General features: G+C 45.8%; 1 protein-coding gene across 5 annotated transcripts in view; it reads right to left on the bottom strand.

The window, feature by feature from the left end:
* LOC106581531 (rho guanine nucleotide exchange factor TIAM1) overlaps positions 1 to 27,457 on the bottom strand; it is a 228,651-nt gene that overhangs the window by 56,258 nt on the left and 144,936 nt on the right. For all 5 annotated transcript variants that reach the window (XM_045704100.1, XM_045704104.1, XM_045704103.1 and 2 more), the window contains 5 exons: positions 24,885 to 24,989; positions 16,882 to 16,963; positions 4,836 to 4,922; positions 2,290 to 2,502; positions 1,328 to 1,428 (listed from right to left, as the gene is read on the bottom strand). In XM_045704100.1, the coding sequence (XP_045560056.1) occupies positions 1,328 to 1,428; positions 2,290 to 2,502; positions 4,836 to 4,922; positions 16,882 to 16,963; positions 24,885 to 24,989 (588 nt within the window). The remainder of the gene's footprint in view (positions 1 to 1,327; positions 1,429 to 2,289; positions 2,503 to 4,835; positions 4,923 to 16,881; positions 16,964 to 24,884; positions 24,990 to 27,457) is intronic.

Raw genomic sequence — 27,457 nt, 5'->3', positions numbered from 1 at the left:
CTGAAACCTAGAGAGCAGACTGCCTGAAACCAGGCCTAGAGAGCACACTGCCTGAAACCTAGAGAGCAGACTGCCTGAAACCAGGCCTAGAGAGCACACTGCCTGAAACCTAGAGAGCAGACTGCCTGAAACCAGGCCTAGAGAGCAGACTGCCTGAAACCTAGAGAGCAGACTGCCTGAAACCTAGAGAGCAGACTGCCTGAAACCAGGCCTAGAGAGCAGACTGCCTGAAACCAGGCCTAGAGAGCAGACTGCCTGAAACCAGGCCTAGAGAGCAAACTGCCTGAAACCTAGAGAGCAGACTGCCTGAAACCAGGCCTAGAGAGTAGACTGCCTGAAACCAGGCCTAGAGAGCAGACTGCCTGAAACCTAGAGAGCAGACTGCCTGAAACCAGGCCTAGAGAGCAGACTGCCTGAAACCAGGCCTAGAGAGCAGACTGCCTGAAACCAGGCCTAGAGAGCAAACTGCCTGAAACGTAGAGAGCAGACTGCCTGAAACCAGGCCTAGAGAGTAGACTGCCTGAAACCAGGCCGAGAGAGCAGACTGCCTGAAACCTAGAGAGCAGACTGCCTGAAACCAGGCCTAGAGAGCAGACTGCCTGAAACCAGGCCTAGAGAGCAGACTGCCTGAAACCAGGCCTAGAGAGCAGACTGCCTGAAACCTAGAGAGCAGACTGCCTGAAACCTGGCCTAGAGAGCAGACTGCCTGAAACCTAGAGAGCAGACTGCCTGAAACCAGGCCTAGAGAGCAGACTGCCTGAAACCTAGAGAGCAGACTGCCTGAAACCTAGAGAGCAGACTGCCTGAAACCTAGAGAGCAGACTGCCTGAAACCTGGGATGACGAAAGTGACGACGAGACAGACCTCAAAGAGACGGACCTCAAAGAGACAGACTTCAGAGAGAGACGGATCCCAAAAAGAGACAACACTACAGATGACATTCATGAAAAGGAGTCCAAGTCTGCTTCTTAAATGACACCCTATTCCCTCTATAGTGCACTCCTTTTGACCGGGGTCAATAGGTCAAACGTAGTGTACTATAAAAGGACGTATCCCAAGTGGAGCACTCAGAATGAAAGCCTGAAAGCAGGATATTGCTGATACTGAGAATCATAACAAATCAACACCTCTATCCCAAAAGGCAACTCACATCCACAGAGACGAACCACTGGTACAGACAACCTGTAGAACAACGTTCAGGGAACATACTATCTAATCCTCACAATCAACTGAAATGTCTGTCTGTTGTCATTTGTATCACATATCTCAGACTTCACCCGCTTAAATAAAAGGTCAAATAAGAATGAAGAGATAAGAGAGTTCTTACCTTTCTGCATTGGTCTGCCTCACTAAAGCTCTCAGAGTCGTCGTCCAGGCTGTCTCCGGAACTCTCTAGCATCAGACCAACCCCGTCATCCAGGATCTCCTCTGGAACAGGAAGAACATCAACACCACATCAACAACACAAAACCAAAAGGAACATATCAGACAGACCAGGGTGAGGTAGCTGTCCCTCTAGCATTATAATAATACCACTAGCATTACAAATGGCACCCTATTCAGTACACTACTTTTGACCCTTTTGATAAGGTGTAGGCTGTGAAAAGGGAATAGCCATTTGGGATGCAGTAACTCACCCTGGTTCACAGAGAACACGTCAGTATAGAGGTGGACTGTAACTCACCCTGGTTCACAGAGAACACGTCAGTATAGAGGTGGACTGTAACTCACCCTGGTTCACAGAGATGTCAGTATAGAGGTGGACTGTAACTCACCCTGGTTCACAGAGAACACGTCAGTATAGAGGTGGACTGTAACTCACCCTGGTTCACAGAGAACACGTCAGTATAGAGGTGGACTGTAACTCACCCTGGTTCACAGAGAACACGTCAGTATAGAGGTGGACTGTAACTCACCCTGGTTCACAGAGAACACGTCAGTATAGAGGTGGACTGTAACTCACCCTGGTTCACAGAGAACACGTCAGTATAGAGGTGGACTGTAACTCACCCTGGTTCACAGAGAACACGTCAGTATAGAGGTGGACTGTAACTCACCCTGGTTCACAGAGAACACGTCAGTATAGAGGTGGACTGTAACTCACCCTGGTTCACAGAGATGTCAGTATAGAGGTGGACTGTAACTCACCCTGGTTCACAGAGAACACGTCAGTATAGAGGTGGACTGTAACTCACCCTGGTTCACAGAGAACATGTCAGTATAGAGGTGGACTGTAACTCACCCTGGTTCACAGAGAACACGTCAGTATAGAGGTGGACTGTAACTCACCCTGGTTCATAGAGAAGATGTCAGTGTGGAGGTCTTCCTGTGCGTCAGAGCGTCGGGGGGGCAGGTAACAGGTCTGTCGTCGATCCGTAGAGGGCAGAGTGTTGACGGTCAGGGACAGAGAGGCCTGGGAGAACGCCTCCTTCATGTCCCCGAACTTCAATCTGCACGAGTCTTTCCCATTCAGCTGCAAGATCTCATCCCCCGCATTTAGACCTGGAGGGCCAAGATAGTATATTAGTGTATGTGTGGAGGTGTGGAGGATGTCTCACACGGTCTATACTACACAATATCATATTTATATTGTCTCCACTCTTTCCTGGCACCATGAGGTCGTTAATTCTCTCTCTCTCAGCCCCAGGAGGGACCCATTTCTCTCTCTATGTGACCTGAGAAAGGTCCTCCACTGAGGTACCTTGCTGCGCCCTCTAACCTGCAGTATGGATCCCCTATGGCACACTGCCACACTGAGACAGCATTATGTCAGGGAGATGCCTGTGCACTATATACCGTAATTTCCGGACTATTAAGCGCACCTGAATATATGCCTCACCCACTGAATAAAAAAATATATATTATTTTGAACATAAATAAGCCGCACATGTCTATAAGCCGCAGGTGCCTACCGGTATATTGAAACAAATGAACTTTACACAGGCTTTAACGAAACACGGCTTGTAACAAAAAATAAACAGGCTTTAACGAAACACGGCTTGTAACAAAATATTAGCAGTAAGCTTTAGTTGTCTTTTTGCACTGAGTCAATTCCTCACGCTGCTGTTTCCAACGTCTTATCATCGACTCATTAAGACCAAGCTCCCGTGCAGCAGCTCTATTTCCTTTTCCAACAGCCAGATCAATCGCCTTCAACTTGAAAGCTGCATCATATGCATTTCTCCGTGTCTTTGCCATGATGAGGGTGACAAAATGACTACCGTAATAAGAATGATGGGAAGTTTGAGAGCGCTCGATTTAATCTAAACAGTAAACAAAAAAGTTGTTTGACCTTAACCCGTTCGGCAATTTCATTGGTCTAAGGAAAGCTTCATGCCGCCAAAAAACTGAGCACGTCACAGAATGTGTTTTTTTTGGATAAACAAAAATTGAAAGCGGGAAAAATCCATATATTAGCCGCGTCATTGTTTAAGCCGCGAGGTTCAAAGCCTGGGAAAAAAGTTGCGGCTTATAGTCCGGAATTTACAGTAGGTAATAGGTGTACATTTGGGACAAAGACACTAATCAGTGTGTCGTCAGATTATTCTTCTAATCAGAAGACTTGAGGCTGACGGAGGGCACCTTTAATCAAATTAGCCATTAATATGCATTTCATTTCACTAAAATAAAATCACAACTCCCATATTGACCAACTCCACATTAGCACTGGGGAGAGCATTCCCCTAACACACACAGACACACACAGCTTTATGAATGGCTCATCAGCTGTAATTATATCATCGTTGATTGTACAGCCACCCTCTTTTTAGTGGTTTGTATTGAGATGGCTGATGATGAAACCAATCATATGCCATCTTCCCACTACCTGCCCTGTCCGTCTGGTTCTGGTCCATCTTCCCACTAGCTGCCCTCTCTGTCTGGTTCTGGTCCATCTTCCCACTACCTGCCCTCTCCGTCTGGTTCTGGTCCATCTTCCCACTACCTGCCCTCTCTGTCTGGTTCTGGTCCATCTTCCCACTAGCTGCCCTCTCCGTCTGGTTCTGGTCCATCTTCCCACTACCTGCCCTCTCTGTCTGGTTCTGGTCCATCTTCCCACTACCTGCCCTCTCCGTCTGGTTCTGGTCCATCTTCCCACTACCTGCCCTGTCCGTCTGGTTCTGGTCCATCTTCCCACTACCTGCCCTCTCTGTCTGGTTCTGGTCCATCTTCCCACTACCTGCCCTCTCTGTCTGGTTCTGGTCCATCTTCCCACTACCTGCCCTCTCTGTCTGGTTCTGGTCCATCTTCCCACTACCTGCCCTCTCTGTCTGGTTCTGGTCCATCTTCCCACTACCTGCCCTCTCTGTCTGGTTCTGGTCCATCTTCCCACTACCTGCCCTCTCCGTCTGGTTCTGGTCCATCTTCCCACTACCTGCCCTCTCTGTCTGGTTCTGGTCCATCTTCCCACTAGCTGCCCTCTCCATCTGGTTCTGGTCCATCTTCCCACTAGCTGCCCTGTCCGTCTGGTTCTGGTCCATCTTCCCACTACCTGCCCTCTCCGTCTGGTTCAGGTCCATCTTCCCACTACCTGCCCTCTCTGTCTGGTTCTGGTCCATCTTCCCACTACCTGCCCTCTCTGTCTGGTTCTGGTCCATCTTCCCACTAGCTGCCCTCTCTGTCTGGTTCTGGTCCATCTTCCCACTACCTGCCCTGTCCGTCTGGTTCAGGTCCATCTTCCCACTACCTGCCCTGTCCGTCTGGTTCTGGTCCATCTTCCCACTACCTGCCCTGTCCGTCTGGTTCTGGTCCATCTCTAATCGTATTGTATCTTCCCACTATAGATGGAGTATGTGTGTTTGAAGGAAATTCATGAGATGGTGTGTGTGGTAAGGAACCTTTAGCGAAGGCTAATCCTCCCGCCTTCACATCAGTAATGTAGAGCTGCTGGACTGAATCCTCCTCCACCACTGAGATGGAGAACCCTGGAGGAGAGGAGAGACGGAGGAGGGAGAGGAGAGACGGAGGAGAGACAGAGGAGGGAGAGGAGGGACAGAGGAGAGACGGAGGAGAGACGGAGGAGGGAGAGGAGGGACGGAGGAGGGGGAGGAGGGACGGAGGGAGAGGAGAGACGGAGGAGGGAGAGGAGAGACGGAGGCGGGAGAGGAGAGACGGAGGAGGGAGAGGGGGAGGGGGTGGAGAGGAGAGGGGGGGTGGAGAGGAGAGGGGCAGAGAGGAGATGGGGCAGAGAGGAGATGGGGCAGAGAGGAGATGGGGCAGAGAGGAGATGGGGCAGAGAGGAGGATGGGGCAGAGAGATGGAGGAGGGAGAGGGGGATGAGAGGAGAGATGGAGGAGGGAGAGGGGGATGAGAGGAGAGACGGAGGAGGGAGAGGGGGATGAGAGGAGAGACGGAGGAGGGAGAGGGGGATGAGAGGAGAGACGGAGGAGGGGGATGAGAGGAGAGAGAGGGGGGATGAGAGGAGAGAGAGCGGAGGGAGAGAGGGATAAGAGGAGAAAGAATCAATTCATTACTCAATGCACATCACCAAATCACCGACAGGGACCAGTCCAACAAATACAAGTAATCTGAGACGTGACTAGAAATCAATAACAGAATACATGACAACACATCTGCTAGTGGAAATATTCTCTCACTGGTGGAAATTTACACTGTATACCACAACATGATTGTAATTGAAAGGGAAGTCGCTTCCGAATTGCATTCTTAGCACGTTAAATGATCTGTGAATGTGGACGTCCTGTATGAAATGTCCCAAATGCCACCCTATTCCTTTTATAGTGAAGTGCACTACTTTTAAATCAGGGCCCAAAATCAAAAGTAGAGCACTATATAAATAACAGGAATCCATTTGGGATGAACACACTGGCATTGCAATTATAATAGATGAAACTGTGAGAATGAGATTCACAGGACCCAGGACTCATCCTTACCGTCACCAATCATACAGGACTCATCCGCACCGTCACCAATCATACAGGACTCATCCTCACCGTCACCAATCATACAGGACTCATCCTTACCGTCACCAATCATACAGGACTCATCCTCCGTCACCATCTTACAGGACTCATCCTTACCGTCACCTCATACAGGACTCATCCGCCTCACCAATCATCAGGACTCATCCTCACCGTCACCAATCATACAGGACTCATCCTACAGGACTCATCCTTACCGTCACCAATCATACAGGACTCATCCTTACCGTCACCAATCATACAGGACTCATCCTTACCGTCACCAATCATACAGGACTCATCCTTACCGTCACCAATCAAAGAGGACTCATCCTTACCGTCACCAATCAAAGAGGACTCATCCTTACCGTCACCAATCTTACAGGACTCATCCTTACCGTCACCAATCATACAGGACTCATCCCTTTTTTCCCCCCTTCGGGGTAGATCAGTTTTAATATTTTGCGGATAGATTGTTGCTTCCATCAATGTAATTGTCTCAGCCTCCACTATTTATGCTGCAGTAGTTTATGTGTCGGGGGGCTAGGGTCAGTCTGTTACATCTGGAGTATTTCTCTTGTCTTATCCGGTGTCCTGTGTGAATTTAAATATGCTCTCTCTAATTCTCTCTTTCTCTCTTTCTTTCTTTCTCTCGGAGGACCTGAGCCCTAGGACCATGCCTCAGGACTACCTGGCATGATGACTCCTTGCTGTCCCCAGTCCACCTGGCCGTGCTGCTGCTCCAGTTTCAACTGTTCTGCCTGCGGCTATGGAACCCTGACCTGTTCACCGGACGTGCTTGTTGCACCCTCGACAACTACTATGATTATTATTATTTGACCATGCTGGTCATTTATGAACATTTTAACATCTTGACCATGTTCTGTTATAATATCCACCCGGCACAGCCAGAAGAGGACTGGCCACCCCTCATAGCCTGGTTCCTCTCTAGGTTTCTTCCTAGGTTTTTGGCCTTTCTAGGGAGTTTTTCCTAGGGAGTTTTTCCTAGCCACCGTGCTTCTTTCACATGCATTGCTTGCTGTTTGGGGTTTTAGGCTGGGTTTCTGTACAGCACTTTGAGATATCAGCTGATGTACGAAGGGCTATTTAAATACATTTGATTTGATTTGATTTAATTGTCTGCATCATTTCCAATCCTCCATACATTTTTGGGGTAAATATATAGGCTTTTACTTCCAGCTTATACATATTATACACATTTTACAGACACAATCTATTTTACAATAGTTATATTTTGTTTGTTTTTAGTCCTTCCTCTATTTCTGATGTCCATCCAGTTTGATTTATATTTGTAACTGTGCTATTTCACAAAGTTTCTGAACCTATATACATTTTACAGACCCAGTATGTTTTACATTGTTTATCTTGTTATTAGTCCCACCCTTCAGCTCCATTCAACCCCTCCCATCTATCTCTTAACACCATCCATTTTGGATTTCTATTTGAACGGGGCAGTGATGTTTCACAAACGTACTGAACCTTTCTATTCTCATAGTTTCTACAGATTGTAAATTAAAGAAACATTTTTGCTAAAATAATTATTATATTATTGATCGATTGACTATGACTTTTCAAATCACCCAGTATTGCTATCTGCAGCGTTAGTTCTAGACAAATGTTGCAATTCTACAGCCGTTCCTGGACCTGTGACCAAGAACGAGCTAGATATGGACATTACTAAAATAAATGATCTAATGACTCTGCCTCCTCGCAGCAAAATCTGAAGAGCTGGGAAGATTGGATCCCCCATATATAAATATATAACATTATATTGATTGCAAGAATTTTGTATAATAATTTAAATTGAATCCAGCATTGTTTTGTGTATCAGTTCATAAAACATGTGCCATGGAATCGGTAGATCAAAAATCTCTTCCCAACTATTTAGCAATCTACATGGCACAGCTGTCCATTTTTTGGTCCTTAAATGAAACTGGTATAGTTTTTTATTTATCACAATTTCCTTTAACCAATTTTGTTCTTTAATGCAGGGCCATCAGACAAGTTCCTTACTTTTTCTATTTTGCAATTTATATGGCACAGCTGTCAAATTTTTGGTCCTTAATTGGTATGTTTTTACTCATCACAATTTTCTTTAACCATTTATTTTCTTTAATGCAGGGCTGACAGACAAGTTCCTTACTTTTTCCCCCTTCCACTTACCTCTTCCATTTATGTGGTAATGCTGAAATTAGTTGGTTGTAATTTTGGGTAGAGCAGACATTTCCATATGTCTGTGTTAGCTGCATGTGTGACGTAACTCCACCAATTCTATTTATGATATAATTTACAAAGATTATACATTTTATCGAAAAATTTAGTTTTTTTAAATCAATTAGTATATTTGAGTTTAACCACAATATTAGTTGTATTATTTGTTCTGTCTTTTCAGGTGGATTAAACTGAAATTGCAACCAACTTTCAATGGCTTGTTGTTTTTTTTTAAAGGATATTTCGGAGATGATTTTGTTCTCAAATAACCGAAAGTCAGCTGTTATAATCTGAATAAATGGAAAAAGACCATTCTTGAACATGGGGTGAGACATTCGCATTAATCTACTAGAGAACCATTTCGGGTTTTAAGTATAACTTTTGTATGACTGATGCCTTTAGTGAGAGGTCTAATGCTTTAATATTTAATCATTTCTGCCCTCCGAAAGCATATTCATTATATAAATAGGCCCGTTTAATTTTGTCTGGCTTGCCGTTCCAAATAAAATTGAATATTTTTTGCTCATATAATTTAAAAAACAAGTCGCTACGTGTAGGCAAGACCATAAGCAAATAGGTAAACTGGGATATGACTGAAGAGTTAATCAGGGTGATTTGTCCACAAATAGATATGTATTTTCCTTTCCATGGTAGCAAAATCTTATCTATTTTTGCTAACTTTCTATTAAAATGTATTGGAGTGAGATCATTTCTTTCTTTCGGGAACTGTACACAGAGTATGTCCACATCCCCGTCAGACCATTTTATTGGTAAACTACACTGTAATGTAAAAGTTGTATTTTTTGCATCACAAATGAAGTGTCAGAGGCCTCCAATTTTTTTTTATGGACTGGATCTTTATATTTACCACTTGGATCCTGTTTCAGTAATAATGAAATCAGACCTTCTTGTTGAGTACCTGATAATCTACCGTTTATATAGGAGTGGTTAAAACATGCTAATAACGGTCCTCTGAGTATATCAAAAAAAGTTTGATATACCTCCACTGTTATGCCATCCAGCTCTGGAGTTTATCCGGACTTAAAGGCTTTAATTGCATCAAGAAGTTCCTCCTCTGTAATTTGGCCTTCACATGAGTCTTTCTGTACAGATGTTAATTTCACATTATTAATATGAAAAAAATCCATAAAATTAGCTTCAGTTAGTGGAGATGGAGGAGACATATGCTTAAAGTACTTTAGCATTTCCCCCCATATTCCATCCAGTTCACTTTATTTTTATAATATATTACACTGGATCTTTCTTGGATAAGTCTCTACATTTCATTTTGTTTTTCCTCTAACTTACTCTGTGCCTCTATGGTACATTTTTTATTGCTATCTGTCTGTACTGTTAGTCCTTTCATTTCCTTAGTTAATATGGACTCTTTTGACCAAAATTGCTTTTTTTAAAATAAATTAGTACTGAATTGCATGGCCTCTAAAGGTACATTTAAAAGTGTCCCATATAATAAGGGTACCTATGTTATGTCGGATAAAGTCTGTTATAAATTATTCTGTCCTAGTTATAAACAAGTCATCATCCAGTAGGCTTTGATTACATTTCCAATATCTTTGCCCACGTGGAAATTCTGTAAGAGTAATTTAGTCATTTAGCAGACGCTCTTATCCAGAGCGACTTACAGTAGTGAATGCATACATTTCATAGAATTTCATACATTTTTTTATTTTTTTTGCTGGCCCCCCGTGGGAATCGAACCCACAACCCTGGCGTTGCAAACACCATGCTCTACCAACTGAGCTACAGGGAAGGCTGTAATATAAACTACCGTTCAAAAGTTTGGGGCCACTAAGAATTGTCCTTGTTTTTGAAAGAAAAGTACTTTTTTTTGTCCATTAAAATAACATAAAATTGATCAGAAATACAGTGTAGACATTGTTAATGTTGTAAATGACTATTGTAGCTGGAAATGGCTGATTTTTAATGGAATATCTACATAGGCGTACAGAGGCCCATTATCAACAACCATCACTCCTGTGTTCCAATGGCACGTTGTGTTAGCTAATCCAAGTTTATCATTTTAAAAGGCTAATTGATCATTAGAAAACCCTTTATTTTAGCACAGCTGAGAACTGTTGTTATGATTAAAGAAGCAATAAAACTGGCCTTCTTTAGACTAGTTGAGTATCTGGACCATCAGCATTTGTGGGTTCGATTACAGGATCAAAATGGCCAGAAATAAATAACTTTCTTCTGAAACTCGTCATTCTATTCTTGTTCTGAGAAATGAAGGCTATTCCATGTGAGAAATTGCCAAGAAACTGAAGATCTCGTAACGCTCTGCACTACTTACTTCACAGAACAGCGCAAACTGTCTCTAACCAGAACAGAAAGAGGAGTGGGAGGTTCCGGTTCACAACTGAGCAAGACAAGTACATCAGTGTCTAGTTTGAGAAACAGACGCCTCACAAGTCCTCAACCGGCACCTTCATTAAATAGTACCCGCAAAACACCAGTCTCAACGTCAACAATGAAGAGGCGACTCCGGGATGCTGGCCTTCTAGGCAGAGTTGCAAAGAAAAAGCCAGTACTGGCCAATAAAAAGAAAAGATGGGCAAATTGTTAACTAATTTCATCACTCCTTTTGAATTTCTTTGCCCATGGGAGAAATATATTTGGCCCCCCAAGTCCTTTAATCAAAAAACGGCATCTAAAATTGTTGAATGAGTTTCCTGCAAACAATAGATTATATTCCTTCTCTTTTAGCCAGGAAAATACTGATCGTCTTTTCTTATTACCGGCTAAGCCATTACAATTATAACTGGCTATACTTATTTCACCATTTACCATAATGAGACACAAGTTTCAATTCTATTCATCATAATATCTGTTTGTAAACATACCATTAAAAGGTAACATGATGATTGAGTGTCTATATAGCTGTACCATGATATTTGCATTGCTACAAAGTAAACCTCCAATTGGTCCCTACTATTCCACCCGCTAACAACCCCTCCTCATGCCGAGTTGGGTTGTCATCCCAATGCCCGGCAGACCACCCCCGACCCCCAGATCCCATGACCCCGGAGAGACCGGGACCCATCCTTTGAAAAGAGCACACAGTGCCACCCACAGAACAGAAGCAGATCAACCGCCAAATGCATTTCCATCGCCCTCACCTCGATTTGTGTTATATATAGCTATTAACAATTTAAAGTTCCTGTTTTTCTTATCTTATTTTCCATAATTAGCTATTAATATTTGTAGTAATGTAGGCAGTCTATGTAAAGGATTTTTACATCTCATCAGTCTCGCCATTACAAAATTATCTTTTGGCAAGCAATTATTATTTTATCAAGAAATTATTATTTTAGCAAACAATTATTGTGATTCATCCTATATTGTCCCTAACATCTTTTACACCCTAGCAACAGTTGTGAGATATAAATACATTACACACTCAACTCCTTTCCCCCACAAACAACCAGATGCTTAACAGTTGCACCATCTCAGAGCCCGACTCAAGAAAGGTCTTGATTTACGAATGCATATACAGTTGCAGCTGTATGAGAAGGCCTGCAAAACTGAGCAAAAAAAAATGGGCAGAAACGGGGAGATTTGATTAACCATTGTCACGTTCTAGGTGATGGAGGTCAGATCCACCCCCTTCCCCTGAAACACCCACACATGATCCCCCGTAGTGACCATATTACCAAGCATCTCTGTGCAGTCAGACCTTTTGATTATTTTGTGCCACAAGGGTCTGTATGTATTTTGGCTGCATACAGACAGCTAACAGCAGGGACTTCTCTTCAGTGTCTGGGTCATTCAGGTGGGCGTCTAGGGTAAAGGGTTGTGGACCGTTCCATCAATATAGGATCATAAATAAATAAATTAGATGTATCATTTATTATAACAATGTAGTTCCACCATGATAGGACAATAAATAAATGAGACGTATTATTCATTATAAAATGTATATCCCTCATCTGCACAACATTGAAAGCTCTCACAACCCCCCCTGCTCACAGACATACATTGGTTCTGGGATATGCAACCATTTCCTTTCTCACTCACGTAACGCCACACTCTCCCAAACACCAGAAAACACACACCACACCATCCATCCATCTCAATACATCCACACATACCCACATACTGAGCCTTCTGTCTGCTGTGTTTTTATCTCCACCATGCTGAATTAGTGCTTTTGTGTTCCATTTAGTTATATTTGAAGATAGATAGAAAAGCTATATATTGTTTTGTATTATTACAATCCATACCATGGCTAGTATTGTGTTTCATTATTTGCCTCCTCTATGAGAACTTTGTAACATTTAGAATAGCCATGGAGTAGTCTCTGAACATTTGGTTATCAATATCCAGTTTATCGACTACGAGAGCTATGCGTTTCCCTTTCAATCTATTTTCCTTGAAGATTGGATACAGAACTTTGCGGCGTTCTGTATTTTCCTTCGGGAACTGATCATTCATGCCTATTTTCATGCCAGCAGGTCTTTTACCCAGGCTTTTAATCATTATTTTATCTTTAAATAAGGCAACGATTGGGCGTTCATACCTCTGCCCTTAGAGTTGTTGGAGCTGGATTTTGTCGATAGCTTCGCGTGGGATCTGAAGCGCTGTAAGTAGGAACTCTACACAATAACTACACATTCAGGAACTTCTCCTTCTTTCTCTTGGATACCTGTAAGTACCAGATGTTCTCTCATGGATCTAGTCTGTATGTGAAGTAAGGCTTCTCTCAGAACGATGTTCTCCTTTTTAAGTTCATTAACATCAGTTTCAATCTTATTGACTGTTCCTTTATGCTTGTTTGTCTCTTTCTCCAGTGTCACAGCTTTTTCGTCACTCATCTCGAGGCCTTCAACTCTTTTATATCCTCACTGACTAGAGCAAGTATGTAGCCCAGTTTGTCATTTATTGATATAAACAGATGGGTTTCGACCTTTACCATTCCCGCTGGTGAAAAGATTAAATCGTCTGTGTCTGTAGAAGAGTCACGTTTTTGTTTGAGATTTTACTCCGTCATGTTGAGATTGGTTCCCCTGTCTTACCCTCCGTCATGTTGAGATTGGTTCCCCTGTCTTACCCTCCGTCATGTTGAGATTGGTTCCCCTGTCTTACTCTCCGTCATGTTGAGATTGGTTCCCTTGTCTTACTCTCCGTCATGTTGAGATTGGTTCCCCTGTCTTACTCTCCATCATGTTGAGATTGGTTCCCCTGTCTTACTCTCCGTCATGTTGAGATTGGTTCCCCTGTCTTACCCTCCGTCATGTTGAGATTGGTTCCCCTGTCTTACTCTCCGTCATGTTGAGATTGGTTCCCCTGTCTTACTCTCCGTCATGTTGAGATTGGTTCCCCTGTCTTACTCTCCGTCATGTTGAGATTGGTTCCCCTGTCTTACTCTCCGTCATGTTGAGATTGGTTCCCCTGTCTTACTCTCCGTCATGTTGAGATTGGTTCCCCTGTCTTACTCTCCGTCATGTTGAGATTGGTTCCCCTGTCTTACTCTCCGTCATGTTGAGATTGGTTCCCCTGTCTTACTCTTCGTCATGTTGAGATTGGTTCCCCTGTCTTACTCTCCGTCATGTTGAGATTGGTTCCCCTGTCTTACTCTCCGTCATGTTGAGATTGGTTCCCCTGTCTTACTCTCCGTCATGTTGAGATTGGTTCCCCTGTCTTACTCTCCGTCATGTTGAGATTGGTTCCCCTGTCTTACCCTCCGTCATGTTGAGATTGGTTCCCCTGTCTTACCCTCCGTCATGTTGAGATTGGTTCCCCTGTCTTACTCTCCGTCATGTTGAGATTGGTTCCCCTGTCTTACTCTCCGTCATGTTGAGATTGGTTCCCCTGTCTTACTCTCCGTCATGTTGAGATTGGTTCCCCTGTCTTACTCTCCGTCATGTTGAGATTGGTTCCCCTGTCTTACTCTCCGTCATGTTGAGATTGGTTCCCCTGTCTTACTCTCCGTCATGTTGAGATTGGTTCCCCTGTCTTACTCTCCGTCATGTTGAGATTGGTTCCCCTGTCTTACTCTCCGTCATGTTGAGATTGGTTCCCCTGTCTTACTCTCCGTCATGTTGAGATTGGTTCCCCTGTCTTCCTCTCCGTCATGTTGAGATTGGTTCCCCTGTCTTACTCTCCGTCATGTTGAGATTGGTTCCTCTGTCTTACTCTCCGTCATGTTGAGATTGGTTCCCCTGTCTTACTCTCCGTCATGTTGAGATTGGTTCCCCTGTCTTACCCTCCGTCATGTTGAGATTGGTTCCCCTGTCTTACTCTCCATCATGTTGAGATTGGTTCCCCTGTCTTACTCTCCATCATGTTGAGATTGGTTCCCCTGTCTTACTCTCCGTCATGTTGAGATTGGTTCCCCTGTCTTACCCTCCGTCATGTTGAGATTGGTTCCCCTGTCTTACTCTCCGTCATGTTGAGATTGGTTCCCCTGTCTTACTCTCCGTCATGTTGAGATTGGTTCCCCTGTCTTACTCTCCGTCATGTTGAGATTGGTTCCCCTGTCTTACTCTCCGTCATGTTGAGATTGGTTCCCCTGTCTTACTCTCCATCATGTTGAGATTGGTTCCCCTGTCTTACTCTCCGTCATGTTGAGATTGGTTCCCCTGTCTTACCCTCCGTCATGTTGAGATTGGTTCCCCTGTCTTACTCTCCATCATGTAGGTTCCCCTGTCTTACCCTCCGTCATGTTGAGATTGGTTCCCCTGTCTTACTCTCCGTCATGTTCATTTGACTATGATTGGTTCCCCTGTCTTACCCTTCCGTCATGTTGAGATTGGTTCCCCTGTCTTACTCAATCACACAGGACTCATCTCATCACCAATCACACAGGACTCATCCTTACCGTCACCAATCACACAGGACTCATCCTTACCGTCACCAATCACACAGGACTCATCCTTACCGTCACCAATCACACAGGACTCATCCTTACCATCACCAATCACACAGGACTCATCCTTACCGTCACCAATCATACAGGACTCATCCTTACCGTCACCAATCACACAGGACTCATCCTTACCGTCACCAATCACACAGGACTCATCCTTACCGTCACCAATCACACAGGACTCATCCTTACCGTCACCAATCACACAGGACTCATCCTTACCGTCACCAATCACACAGGACTCATCCTTACCGTCACCAATCACACAGGACTCATCCTTACCGTCACCAATCACACAGGACTCATCCTTACCGTCACCAATCACACAGGACTCATCCTTACCGTCACCAATCACACAGGACTCATCCTTACCGTCACCAATCACACAGGACTCATCCTTACCGTCACCAATCACACAGGACTCATCCTTACCATAACCAATCACACAGGACTCATCCTTACCATAACCAATCACACAGGACTCATCCTTACCGTCACCAATCATACAGGACTCATCCTTACCGTCACCAATCATACAGGACTCATCCTTACCGTCACCAATCACACAGGACTCATCCTTACCGTCACCAATCACACAGGACTCATCCTTACCGTCACCAATCACACAGGACTCATCCTTACCGTCACCAATCATACAGGACTCATCCTTACCGTCACCAATCATACAGGACTCATCCTTACCGTCACCAATCACACAGGACTCATCCTTACCGTCACCAATCACACAGGACTCATCCTTACCGTCACCAATCACACAGGACTCATCCTTACCGTCACCAATCATACAGGACTCATCCTTACCGTCACCAATCACACAGGACTCATCCTTACCGTCACCAATCACACAGGACTCATCCTTACCGTCACCAATCACACAGGACTCATCCTTACCATAACCAATCATACAGGACTCATCCTTACCGTCACCAATCATACAGGACTCATCCTTACCGTAACCAATCATACAGGACTCATCCTTACCGTCACCAATCACACAGGACTCATCCTTACCGTCACCAATCACACAGGACTCATCCTTACCGTCACAAATCACACAGGACTCATCCTTACCGTCACCAATCATACAGGACTCATCCTTACCGTCACCAATCATACAGGACTCATCCTTACCGTCACCAATCATACAGGACTCATCCTTACCATCACCAATCATACAGGACTCATCCTTACCGTCACCAATCATACAGGACTCATCCTTACCGTAACCAATCATACAGGACTCATCCTTACCGTCACCAATCATACAGGACTCATCCTTACCGTCACCAATCATACAGGACTCATCCTTACCGTCACCAATCATACAGGACTCATCCTTACCGTCACCAATCACACAGGACTCATCCTTACCGTAACCAATCACACAGGACTCATCCTTACCGTCACCAATCACACAGGACTCATCCTTACCGTCACCAATCACACAGGACTCATCCTTACCGTCACCAATCACACAGGACTCATCCTTACCGTCACCAATCACACAGGACTCATCCTTACCGTCACCAATCACACAGGACTCATCCTTACCGTCACCAATCACACAGGACTCATCCTTACCGTCACCAATCACACAGGACTCATCCTTACCGTCACCAATCACACAGGACTCATCCTTACCGTCACCAATCATACAGGACTCATCCTTACCGTAACCAATCATACAGGACTCATCCTTACCATAACCAATCATACAGGACTCATCCTTACCATAACCAATCATACAGGACTCATCCTTACCGTAACCAATCATACAGGACTCATCCTTACCGTCACCAATCATACAGGACTCATCCTTACCGTAACCAATCATACAGGACTCATCCCTGTCGAACTGGATGACTTTGGTTATTTTGGAGCCCAGCTCTATCTCTTTATAAAGCTGTGGAGAGAATAGAGAACGAGAGAGATGAAGAGAGAAAAGGAAAGAAAGATCGAGAGAGAAGGCAAGAGAAGGAGAAGGAGAGAGAGAGATGGAAGGAACATTAATGTTTTATTACACAAAGAAGCAGGAATGGAATAGGAGGAGGGAGTCTAACTTATGTATATGTAAATGCCTGTGTGCATAGCTCTCCCGTACTGTCAGAGACAGAAAGGAATTAATTTGTGTATCTCAATCATTTGTATACACTTAATAAGGATATATGTTATATATCTTTATTAAGGGTAGGGAGATATACCGAGTCTGTGGGGGCGTCCGGGGAGTTACCGTTCTCTCTATCACTGGGGAGTTACCCTTCTCTCTATCACTGGGGAGTTACCCCTCTCTCTCTCTCTAGATGACTGGGGAGTTACCCCTCTCTCTCTCTCTAGATGACTGGGGAGTTACCCCTCTCTCTAGATGACTGGGGAGTTACCCCTCTCTCTCTCTCTAGATGACTGGGGAGTTACCCCTCTCTCTAGATGACTGGGGAGTTACCCCTCTCTCTAGATCACTGGGGAGTTACCCCTCTCTCTCTCTCTAGATGACTGGGGAGTTACCCCTCTCTCTAGATGACTGGGGAGTTACCCCTCTCTCTCTCTAGATGACTGGGGAGTTACCCCTCTCTCTCTCTCTCTAGATGACTGGGGAGTTACCCCTCTCTCTCTCTCTCTAGATGACTGGGGAGTTACCCCTCTCTCTAGATGACTGGGGAGTTACCCCTCTCTCTAGATGACTGGGGAGTTACCCCTCTCTCTCTCTCTAGATGACTGGGGAGTTACCCCTCTCTCTAGATGACTGGGGAGTTACCCCTCTCTCTAGATGACTGGGGAGTTACCCCTCTCTCTAGATGACTGGGGAGTTACCCCTCTCTCTAGATCACTGGGGAGTTACCCCTCTCTCTAGATGACTGGGGAGTTACCCCTCTCTCTAGATCACTGGGGAGTTACCCCTCTCTCTAGATCACTGGGGAGTTACCCCTCTCTCTATGACTGGGGAGTTACCCCTCTCTCTATGACTGGGGAGTTACCCCTCTCTCTATGACTGGGGAGTTACCCCTCTCTCTAGATCACTGGGGAGTTACCCCTCTATGACTGGGGAGTTACCCCTCTCTCTAGATGACTGGGGAGTTACCCCTCTCTCTAGATGACTGGGGAGTTACCCCTCTCTCTAGATGACTGGGGAGTTACCCCTCTCTCTATGACTGGGGAGTTACCCCTCTCTCTAGATCACTGGGGAGTTACCCCTCTCTCTATGACTGGGGAGTTACCCCTCTCTCTAGATGACTGGGGAGTTACCCCTCTCTCTCGATGACTGGGGAGTTACCCCTCTCTCTAGATGACTGGGGAGTTACCCCTCTCTCTAGATGACTGGGGAGTTACCCCTCTCTCTAGATGACTGGGGAGTTACCCCTCTCTCTAGATGACTGGGGAGTTACCCCTCTCTCTATGACTGGGGAGTTACCCCTCTCTCTAGATCACTGGGGAGTTACCCCTCTCTCTATGACTGGGGAGTTACCCCTCTCTCTAGATGACTGGGGAGTTACCCCTCTCTCTCTCTCTAGATGACTGGGGAGTTACCCCTCTCTCTAGATGACTGGGGAGTTACCCCTCTCTCTCTCTCTAGATGACTGGGGAGTTACCCCTCTCTCTCTCTCTAGATGACTGGGGAGTTACCCCTCTCTCTATCACTGGGGAGTTACCCCTCTCTCTCTCTCTAGATCACTGGGGAGTTACCCCTCTCTCTAGATGACTGGGGAGTTACCCCTCTCTCTCTAGATGACTGGGGAGTTACCCCTCTCTCTAGATGACTGGGGAGTTACCCCTCTCTCTAGATGACTGGGGAGTTACCCCTCTCTCTAGATGACTGGGGAGTTACCCCTCTCTCTAGATGACTGGGGAGTTACCCCTCTCTCTAGATGACTGGGGAGTTACCCTCTCTCTATGACTGGGGAGTTACCCCTCTCTCTAGATCACTGGGGAGTTACCCCTCTCTCTAGATGACTGGGGAGTTACCCCTCTCTCTCTAGATGACTGGGGAGTTACCCCTCTCTCTCTCTCTAGATGACTGGGGAGTTACCCCTCTCTCTCTCTCTAGATGACTGGGGAGTTACCCCTCTCTCTAGATGACTGGGGAGTTACCCCTCTCTCTAGATGACTGGGGAGTTACCCCTCTCTCTAGATGACTGGGGAGTTACCCCTCTCTCTCTCGCTCCCTCCTTTTCTGCACGCCTACATCTAGTGACTCCTCACAAATCCAACAACAAGTAGGGAGAAAGTAGGTATAAACCTAGGTAGGTGTGTGTGTAGGTGTGTAGGTGTGTGTGTGTGAGGGTATCCGATAACCAGTATTTAAAAAAAATGTGGTGCCAGCCAAATGTCCGGGAGAATTGTTTGATTCATTGATGGAAATACATTTGACCAGGTATGTTAATCAGTCTATAGGTTCATTTGCATAATTAAGTTTGCAACAATTTCTAAATTCAATCGCGTGTTAAAAACGTTTTGATGGCCTCAATTAAAAAAGGCCTACTATTTGTATTTCTCTCCTGGTAATGGAAGCACGCCTTCAATTAAAATGGCGGATTTAGCCTATGTATTTGGAAAATATAAACTGAAATGTTGGAAACCTTAACATTTTACTTCATATCATGAGGCATGTCTTACTCTGCTTCAAAGGAGCCTAGCCAAAATCCCACCATAAAAAAACGTGGAAGCAATTATTTTTATAAAGACTTCCTCGCCTGTTCTATTGGTTTTCATATCAACTTTCCTCATTTGTCTAGAAGCCAAAGGCACATCCTGGTCATATTAACGACCCATCCTAGTCATATTATCGACCCATCCTGGTCATATTAACGACCCATCCTAGTCATATTATCGACCCATCCTGGTTATATTATCAGCCCATCCTGGTCATATTATCAACCCATCCTGGTCATTAACAACCCATCCTGGTCATTAACAACCCATCCTGGTCATTAACAACCCATCCTGGTCATATTATCAACCCATCCTGGTCATATTATCAACCCATCCTGGTCATATTATCGACCCATCCTAGTCATATTATCGACCCATCCTAGTCATATTATCGACCCATCCTGGTTATATTATCGACCCATCCTGGTTATATTATCGATCCATCCTGGTCATATTAACAACCCATCCTGGTCATTAACAACCCATCCTGGTCATTAACAACCCATCCTGGTCATTAACAACCCATCCTGGTCATATTATCAATTCATTCTGGTCATATTATCAACCCATCCTGGTCATATTATCGACCCATCCTAGTCATATTATCGACCCATCCTAGTCATATTATCGACCCATCCTGGTTATATTATCGACCCATCCTGGTCATATTATCGATCCATCCTGGTCATATTAACAACCCATCCTGGTCATTAACAACCCATCCTGGTCATTAACAACCCATCCTGGTCATTAACAACCCATCCTGGTCATATTATCAACCCATCCTGGTCATATTATCAACCCATCCTGGTCATTAACAACCCATCTCCTGGTCATTAACAACCCATCCTGGTCATTAACAACCCATCCTGGTCATGTTAATAACCCATCCTAGTTGTTGCCTCATCATAGTCTTTCTAAGTTTTTAAAACAGGTTCATCTCTGTCACACACGGAACAGCTCGCATCAGGCTCTCTGTTTAGAACGGTGTGTTCCCCCAGGCTCTCTGTTTAGAACGGTGTTCCCCCAGGCTCTCTGTTTAGAACGGTGTGTTCCCCCAGGCTCTCTGTTTAGAACGGTGTGTTCCCCCAGGCTCTCTGTTTAGAACGGTGTGTTCCCCCAGGCTCTCTGTTTAGAACGGTGTGTTCCCCCAGGCTCTCTGTTTAGAACGGTGTGTCCCCCAGGCTCTCTGTTTAGAACGGTGTTCCCCCAGGCTCTCTGTTTAGAACGGTGTTCCCCCAGGCTCTCTGTTTAGAACGGTGTTCCCCCCAGGCTCTCTGTTTAGAACGGTGTTCCCCCAGGCTCTCTGTTTAGAACGGTGTTCCCCCAGGCTCTCTGTTTAGAACGGTGTTCCCCCAGGCTCTCTGTTTAGAACGGTGTTCCCCCAGGCTCTCTGTTTAGAACGGTGTTCTCCCCAGGCTCTCTGTTTAGAACGGTGTGTTCCCCCAGGCTCTCTGTTTAGAACGGTGTTTCCCCCAGGCTCTCTGTTTAGAACGGTGTTCCCCCAGGCTCTCTGTTTAGAACGGTGTGTTCCCCCAGGCTCTCTGTTTAGAACGGTGTGTTCCCCCAGGCTCTCTGTTTAGAACGGTGTTCCCCCAGGCTCTCTGTTTAGAACGGTGTTCCCCCAGGCTCTCTGTTTAGAACGGTGTTCCCCCAGGCTCTCTGTTTAGAACGGTGTGTTCCCCCAGGCTCTCTGTTTAGAACGGTGTTCCCCCAGGCTCTCTGTTTAGAACGGTGTGTTCCCCCAGGCTCTCTGTTTAGAACGGTGTCCCCTCAGGCTCTCTGTTTAGAACGGTGTCCCCCCAGGCTCTCTGTTTAGAACGGTGTTCCCCCAGGCTCTCTGTTTAGAACGGTGTTCCCCCAGGCTCTCTGTTTAGAACGGTGTTCCCCCAGGCTCTCTGTTTAGAACGGTGTTCCCCCAGGCTCTCTGTTTAGAACGGTGTTCCCCCAGGCTCTCTGTTTAGAACGGTGTTCCCCCAGGCTCTCTGTTTAGAACGGTGTTCCCCCAGGCTCTCTGTTTAGAACGGTGTTCCCCCAGGCTCTCTGTTTAGAACGGTGTTCCCCCAGGCTCTCTGTTTAGAACGGTGTTCCCCCAGGCTCTCTGTTTAGAACGGTGTTCCCCCAGGCTCTCTGTTTAGAACGGTGTTCCCCCAGGCTCTCTGTTTAGAACGGTGTTCCCCCAGGCTCTCTGTTTAGAACGGTGTTCCCCCAGGCTCTCTGTTTAGAACGGTGTTCCCCCAGGCTCTCTGTTTAGAACGGTGTTTCCCCCAGGCTCTCTGTTTAGAACGGTGTTTCCCCCAGGCTCTCTGTTTAGAACGGTGTTTCCCCCCAGGCTCTCTGTTTAGAACGGTGTTCCCCCAGGCTCTCTGTTTAGAACGGTGTTCCCCCAGGCTCTCTGTTTAGAACGGTGTTCCCCCAGGCTCTCTGTTTAGAACGGTGTTCCCCCAGGCTCTCTGTTTAGAACGGTGTTTTCCCCCAGGCTCTCTGTTTAGAACGGTGTTCCCCCAGGCTCTCTGTTTAGAACGGTGTTCCCCCCAGGCTCTCTGTTTAGAACGGTGTTCCCCCAGGCTCTCTGTTTAGAACGGTGTTCCCCCAGGCTCTCTGTTTAGAACGGTGTTTCCCCCAGGCTCTCTGTTTAGAACGGTGTTCCCCCAGGCTCTCTGTTTAGAACGGTGTTCCCCAGGCTCTCTGTTTAGAACGGTGTTCCCCCAGGCTCTCTGTTTAGAACGGTGTTCCCCCAGGCTCTCTGTTTAGAACGGTGTTCCCCCAGGCTCTCTGTTTAGAACGGTGTTCCCCCAGGCTCTCTGTTTAGAACGGTGTTCCCCCCAGGCTCTCTGTTTAGAACGGTGTTTTCCCCCAGGCTCTCTGTTTAGAACGGTGTTTTCCCCCAGGCTCTCTGTTTAGAACGGTGTTTTCCAGCTAATTGCATTTTGCCAAATGTTTGAAAATTACTTTTTATTGTCTGCTTCATTACAGGAGTTGCATGTAATGTTTAGATGAATTACAATAATCTAATTGTGATTTCTGTTATTCTGAGCACTGTGGATGGAGAGCCTAATGCAGGATGCAAGGTTCCCCAACTGCCAGGCAGCAGGGGATTTTCCATTTCCAACTTTAATCCCCCAAAAAATGACATAAAAGTTTGTAAAAAAACACACCAAATGATTTTAATTCTAGAAATCTGTTCCAAAGTATTCCCACTCATAATAAAGAGATTGTATACAAATGTAAGCAAGGTTTGAAATTATTACGTTTTAGTCAAATATTAAATTGGTTTTGGGCTTCTTGCAGTCAATTTGTAGTCTACAAATTATTCGTATTTATGTTCTGGTCCCCTGACCATACACTCAAGAAAACAATTGTTCAGCGGCTGAATCTAGTTCATGATCCTTGTCCTAATGGGTCACGCACCGTATGCATACTGTATGAGGGCTCCAGAGTGGCGCGGCGGTCTAAGGCTAGAGGCGTCACTACAGACCCTGGTTCGATTCCAGGCTGTATCACAGCGGTCAAAGGCACCGCATCGCAGTGCTCGAGGCGTCACTACAGACCCTGGTTCGATTCCAGGCTGTATCACAGCGGTCTAAGGCACCGCATCTCAGTGCTAGAGGCGTCACTACAGACCCTGGTTCGATTCCAGGCTGTATCACAGCGGTCAAAGGCACCGCATCTCAGTGCTCGAGGCGTCACTACAGACCCTGGTTCGATTCCAGGCTGTATCACAGCGGTCAAAGGCACCGCATCTCAGTGCTCGAGGCGTCACTACAGACCCTGGTTCGATTCCAGGCTGTATCACAGCGGTCAAAGGCACTGCATCTCAGTGCTCGAGGCGTCATTACAGACCCTGGTTCGATTCCAGGCTGTATCACAGCGGTCTAAGGCACCGTATGTCAGTGCTAGAGGCGTCACTACAGACCCTGGTTCGATTCCAGGCTGTATCACAGCGGTCTAAGGCACTGCATCTCAGTGCTCGAGGCGTCACTACAGACCCTGGTTCGATTCCAGGCTGTATCACAGCGGTCTAAGGCACCGTATCTCAGTGCTAGAGGCATCACTACAGACCCTGGTTCGATTCCAGGCTGTATCACAGCGGTCTAAGGCACCGCATCTCAGTGCTCGAGGCGTCACTACAGACCCTGGTTCGATTCCAGGCTGTATCACAGCGGTCTAAGGCACCGCATCTCAGTGCTAGAGGCGTCACTACAGACCCTGGTTCGATTCCAGGCTGTACCACAACTGGCCGTGATTTGGAGTCCCATAGGGCGGCGCACAATTGGCCCAGCGTTGTCAGTGTTAGGGGAGGGTTTGGCCCGGGTAGGCCATCATTGTAAATAAGAATTGACTTGCCTCGTTAAATAAAAGGTTAAATAAACATAAATAAATATGGGTCTGGTACATTTCTCAAATGTCCAATAAATTAAAATGCTGCTGGTCACATGCCCGGATCCACATTTTCCTCACGGAAAACCGTGTGTGTGTGTGTGTGTGTGTGTGTGTGTGTGTGTGTGTGTGTGTGTGTGTGTGTGTGGGGATCAGAGTGTTGCTATCTCAGCGGGGTGCTAGAACTGTGACAGGAGATAATCTGTGAGGAAATCAGAAACGTACCAAGTCACACACACACACACACACACACACACACACACACACACACACACACACACACACACACACACACACACACACCAAGTCACACACACACGCATAACCACACGTACCAAGTCACACACACAACCACACGTACCAAGTCACACACACACACACACACACACACACACACACACAACAACACGTACCAAGTCACACACACACACAACAACACGTACCAAGTCACACACACACACACACACACACACACACAACCACACAACAACACGTACCAAGTCACACACACACACACACACACACACACACACACACACACACACACAACAACACGTACCAAGTCACACACACACACACAACCACCAAGTCACACACACACACACACACACACAACCACCAAGTCACACACACACACACACACACACACACACACACACACACAACCACACAACAACACGTACCAAGTCACATACACACACACACACACACACAACAACACGTACCAAGTCACACACACACACACAACCACCAAGTCACACACACACACACACACACACACACACACCACCCAGACGTACCAAGTCACACACGTCCTCCTCCGGTTTAGGGATGTAGAACTGGAGTTGGTTTTCGATGAGGAACTTGAGACGGAGGTAATGTTTGGCAGGATCCAGCCGGTGGGCCTGTAGAGTTCAGGAAAGAGGACAGAAAGAGGATTGGCACAGGCTGAGTAGCAGATCTGGGATCAAATACTTTATCTGTGTGTGATTGAGCTTGCCTGGCTTAACGAACCAATAGAATCAACAAAAAATAATAAGTATGATAAAAAAAACACAAAGCTGGCTAGAGCCCCGCCCATCTGGCCCTATAGGCAGCTGGCTAGAGCCCCGCCCATCTGGCCCTATAGGCAGCTGGCTAGAGCCCCGCCCATCTGGCCCTATAGGCAGCTGGCTAGAGCCCCGCCCATCTGGCCCTATAGGCAGCTGGCTAGAGCCCCGCCCATCTGGCCCTATAGGCAGCTGGCTAGAGCCCCGCCCATCTGGCCCTATAGGCAGCTGGCTAGAGCCCCGCCCATCTGGCCCTATAGGCAGCTGGCTAGAGCCCCGCCCATCTGGCCCTATAGGCAGCTGGCTAGAGCCCCGCCCATCTGGCGGATGGGCAAAGTGGGTGGGGTTATATCCTGCCTGTTTGGCCCTGTCCGGGGGTATCATCGGATGGGGCCACAGTGTCTTCTGATCCCTCCTGTCTCAGCCTCCAGTATTTATGCTGCAGTAGTTTATGTGTCGGGGGGCTAGGGTCAGTCTGTTACATCTGGAGTATTTCTCTTGTCTTATCCGGTGTCCTGTGTGAATTTAAATATGCTCTCTCTAATTCTCTCTTTCTCTCTTTCTGTCTTTCTCTCGGAGGACCTGAGCCCTAGGACCATGCCTCAGGACTACCTGGTATGATGACTCCTTGCTGTCCCCAGTCCACCTGGCCGTGCTGCTGCTCCAGTTTCAACTGTTCTGCCTGCGGCTATGGAACCCTGACCTGTTCACCGGACGTGCTTGTTGCACCCTCGACAACTACTATGATTATTATTATTTGACCATGCTGGTCATTTATGAACATTTTAACATCTTGACCATGTTCTGTTATAATATCCACCCGGCACAGCCAGAAGAGGACTGGCCACCCCTCATAGCCTGGTTCCTCTCTAGGTTTCTTCCTAGGTTTTTGGCCTTTCTAGGGAGTTTTTCCTAGGGAGTTTTTCCTAGCCACCGTGCTTCTTTCACATGCTTTGCTTGCTGTTTGGGGTTTTAGGCTGGGTTTCTGTACAGCACTTTGAGATATCAGCTGATGTACGAAGGGCTATATAAAAATAAATTTGATTGATTGAAAAATAAATTTGATATAGGCAGCTGGCTAGAGCCCCACCCATCTGGCCCTATAGGCAGCTGGCTATATCAACAGTATTTCACATTTCAGTAATGCCGTGGATACCCTGTGCATTTAACAACTTAAAACACACCGACACTGTGTTTAAACTGTAACCAGCAGCTAACAACATATACTGTGTTTAAACTGTAACCAGCAGCTAACAACATATACTGTGTTTAAACTGTAACCAGCAGCTAACAACATATACTGTGTTTAAACTGTAACCAGCAGCTAACAACCTATACTGTGTTTAAACTGTAACCAGCAGCTAACAACATATACTGTGTTTAAACTGTAACCAGCAGCTAACAACATATACTGTGTTTAAACTGTAACCAGCAGCTAACAACATATACTGTGTTTAAACTGTAACCAGCAGCTAACAACATATACTGTGTTTAAACTGTAACCAGCAGCTAACAACCTATACTGTGTTTAAACTGTAACCAGCAGCTAACAACATATACTGTGTTTAAACTGTAACCAGCAGCTAACAACATATACTGTGTTTAAACTGTAACCAGCAGCTAACAACATATACTGTGTTTAAACTGTAACCAGCAGCTAACAACCTATACTGTGTTTAAACTGTAACCAGCAGCTAACAACCTATACTGTGTTTAAACTGTAACCAGCAGCTAACAACATATACTGTGTTTAAACTGTAACCAGCAGCTAACAACATATACTGTGTTTAAACTGTAACCAGCAGCTAACAACATATACTGTGTTTAAACTGTAACCAGCAGCTAACAACATATACTGTGTTTAAACTGTAACCAGCAGCTAACAACATATACTGTGTTTAAACTGTAACCAGCAGCTAACAACATATACTGTGTTTAAACTGTAACCAGCAGCTAACAACCTATACTGTGTTTAAACTGTAACCAGCAGCTAACAACATATACTGTGTTTAAACTGTAACCAGCAGCTAACAACATATACTGTGTTTAAACTGTAACCAGCAGCTAACAACATATACTGTGTTTAAACTGTAACCAGCAGCTAACAACATATACTGTGTTTAAACTGTAACCAGCAGCTAACAACCTATACTGTGTTTAAACTGTAACCAGCAGCTAACAACCTATACTGTGTTTAAACTGTAACCAGCAGCTAACAACATATACTGTGTTTAAACTGTAACCAGCAGCTAACAACATATACTGTGTTTAAACTGTAACCAGCAGCTAACAACATATACTGTGTTTAAACTGTAACCAGCAGC

Source organism: Salmo salar, chromosome ssa20, assembly GCF_905237065.1.
Source record: "Salmo salar chromosome ssa20, Ssal_v3.1, whole genome shotgun sequence".
Lineage (NCBI taxonomy): Eukaryota > Metazoa > Chordata > Actinopteri > Salmoniformes > Salmonidae > Salmo > Salmo salar.
Note: the sequence above shows the minus strand (reverse complement) of the source record. Positions and strands in the feature narration are given on the sequence as shown.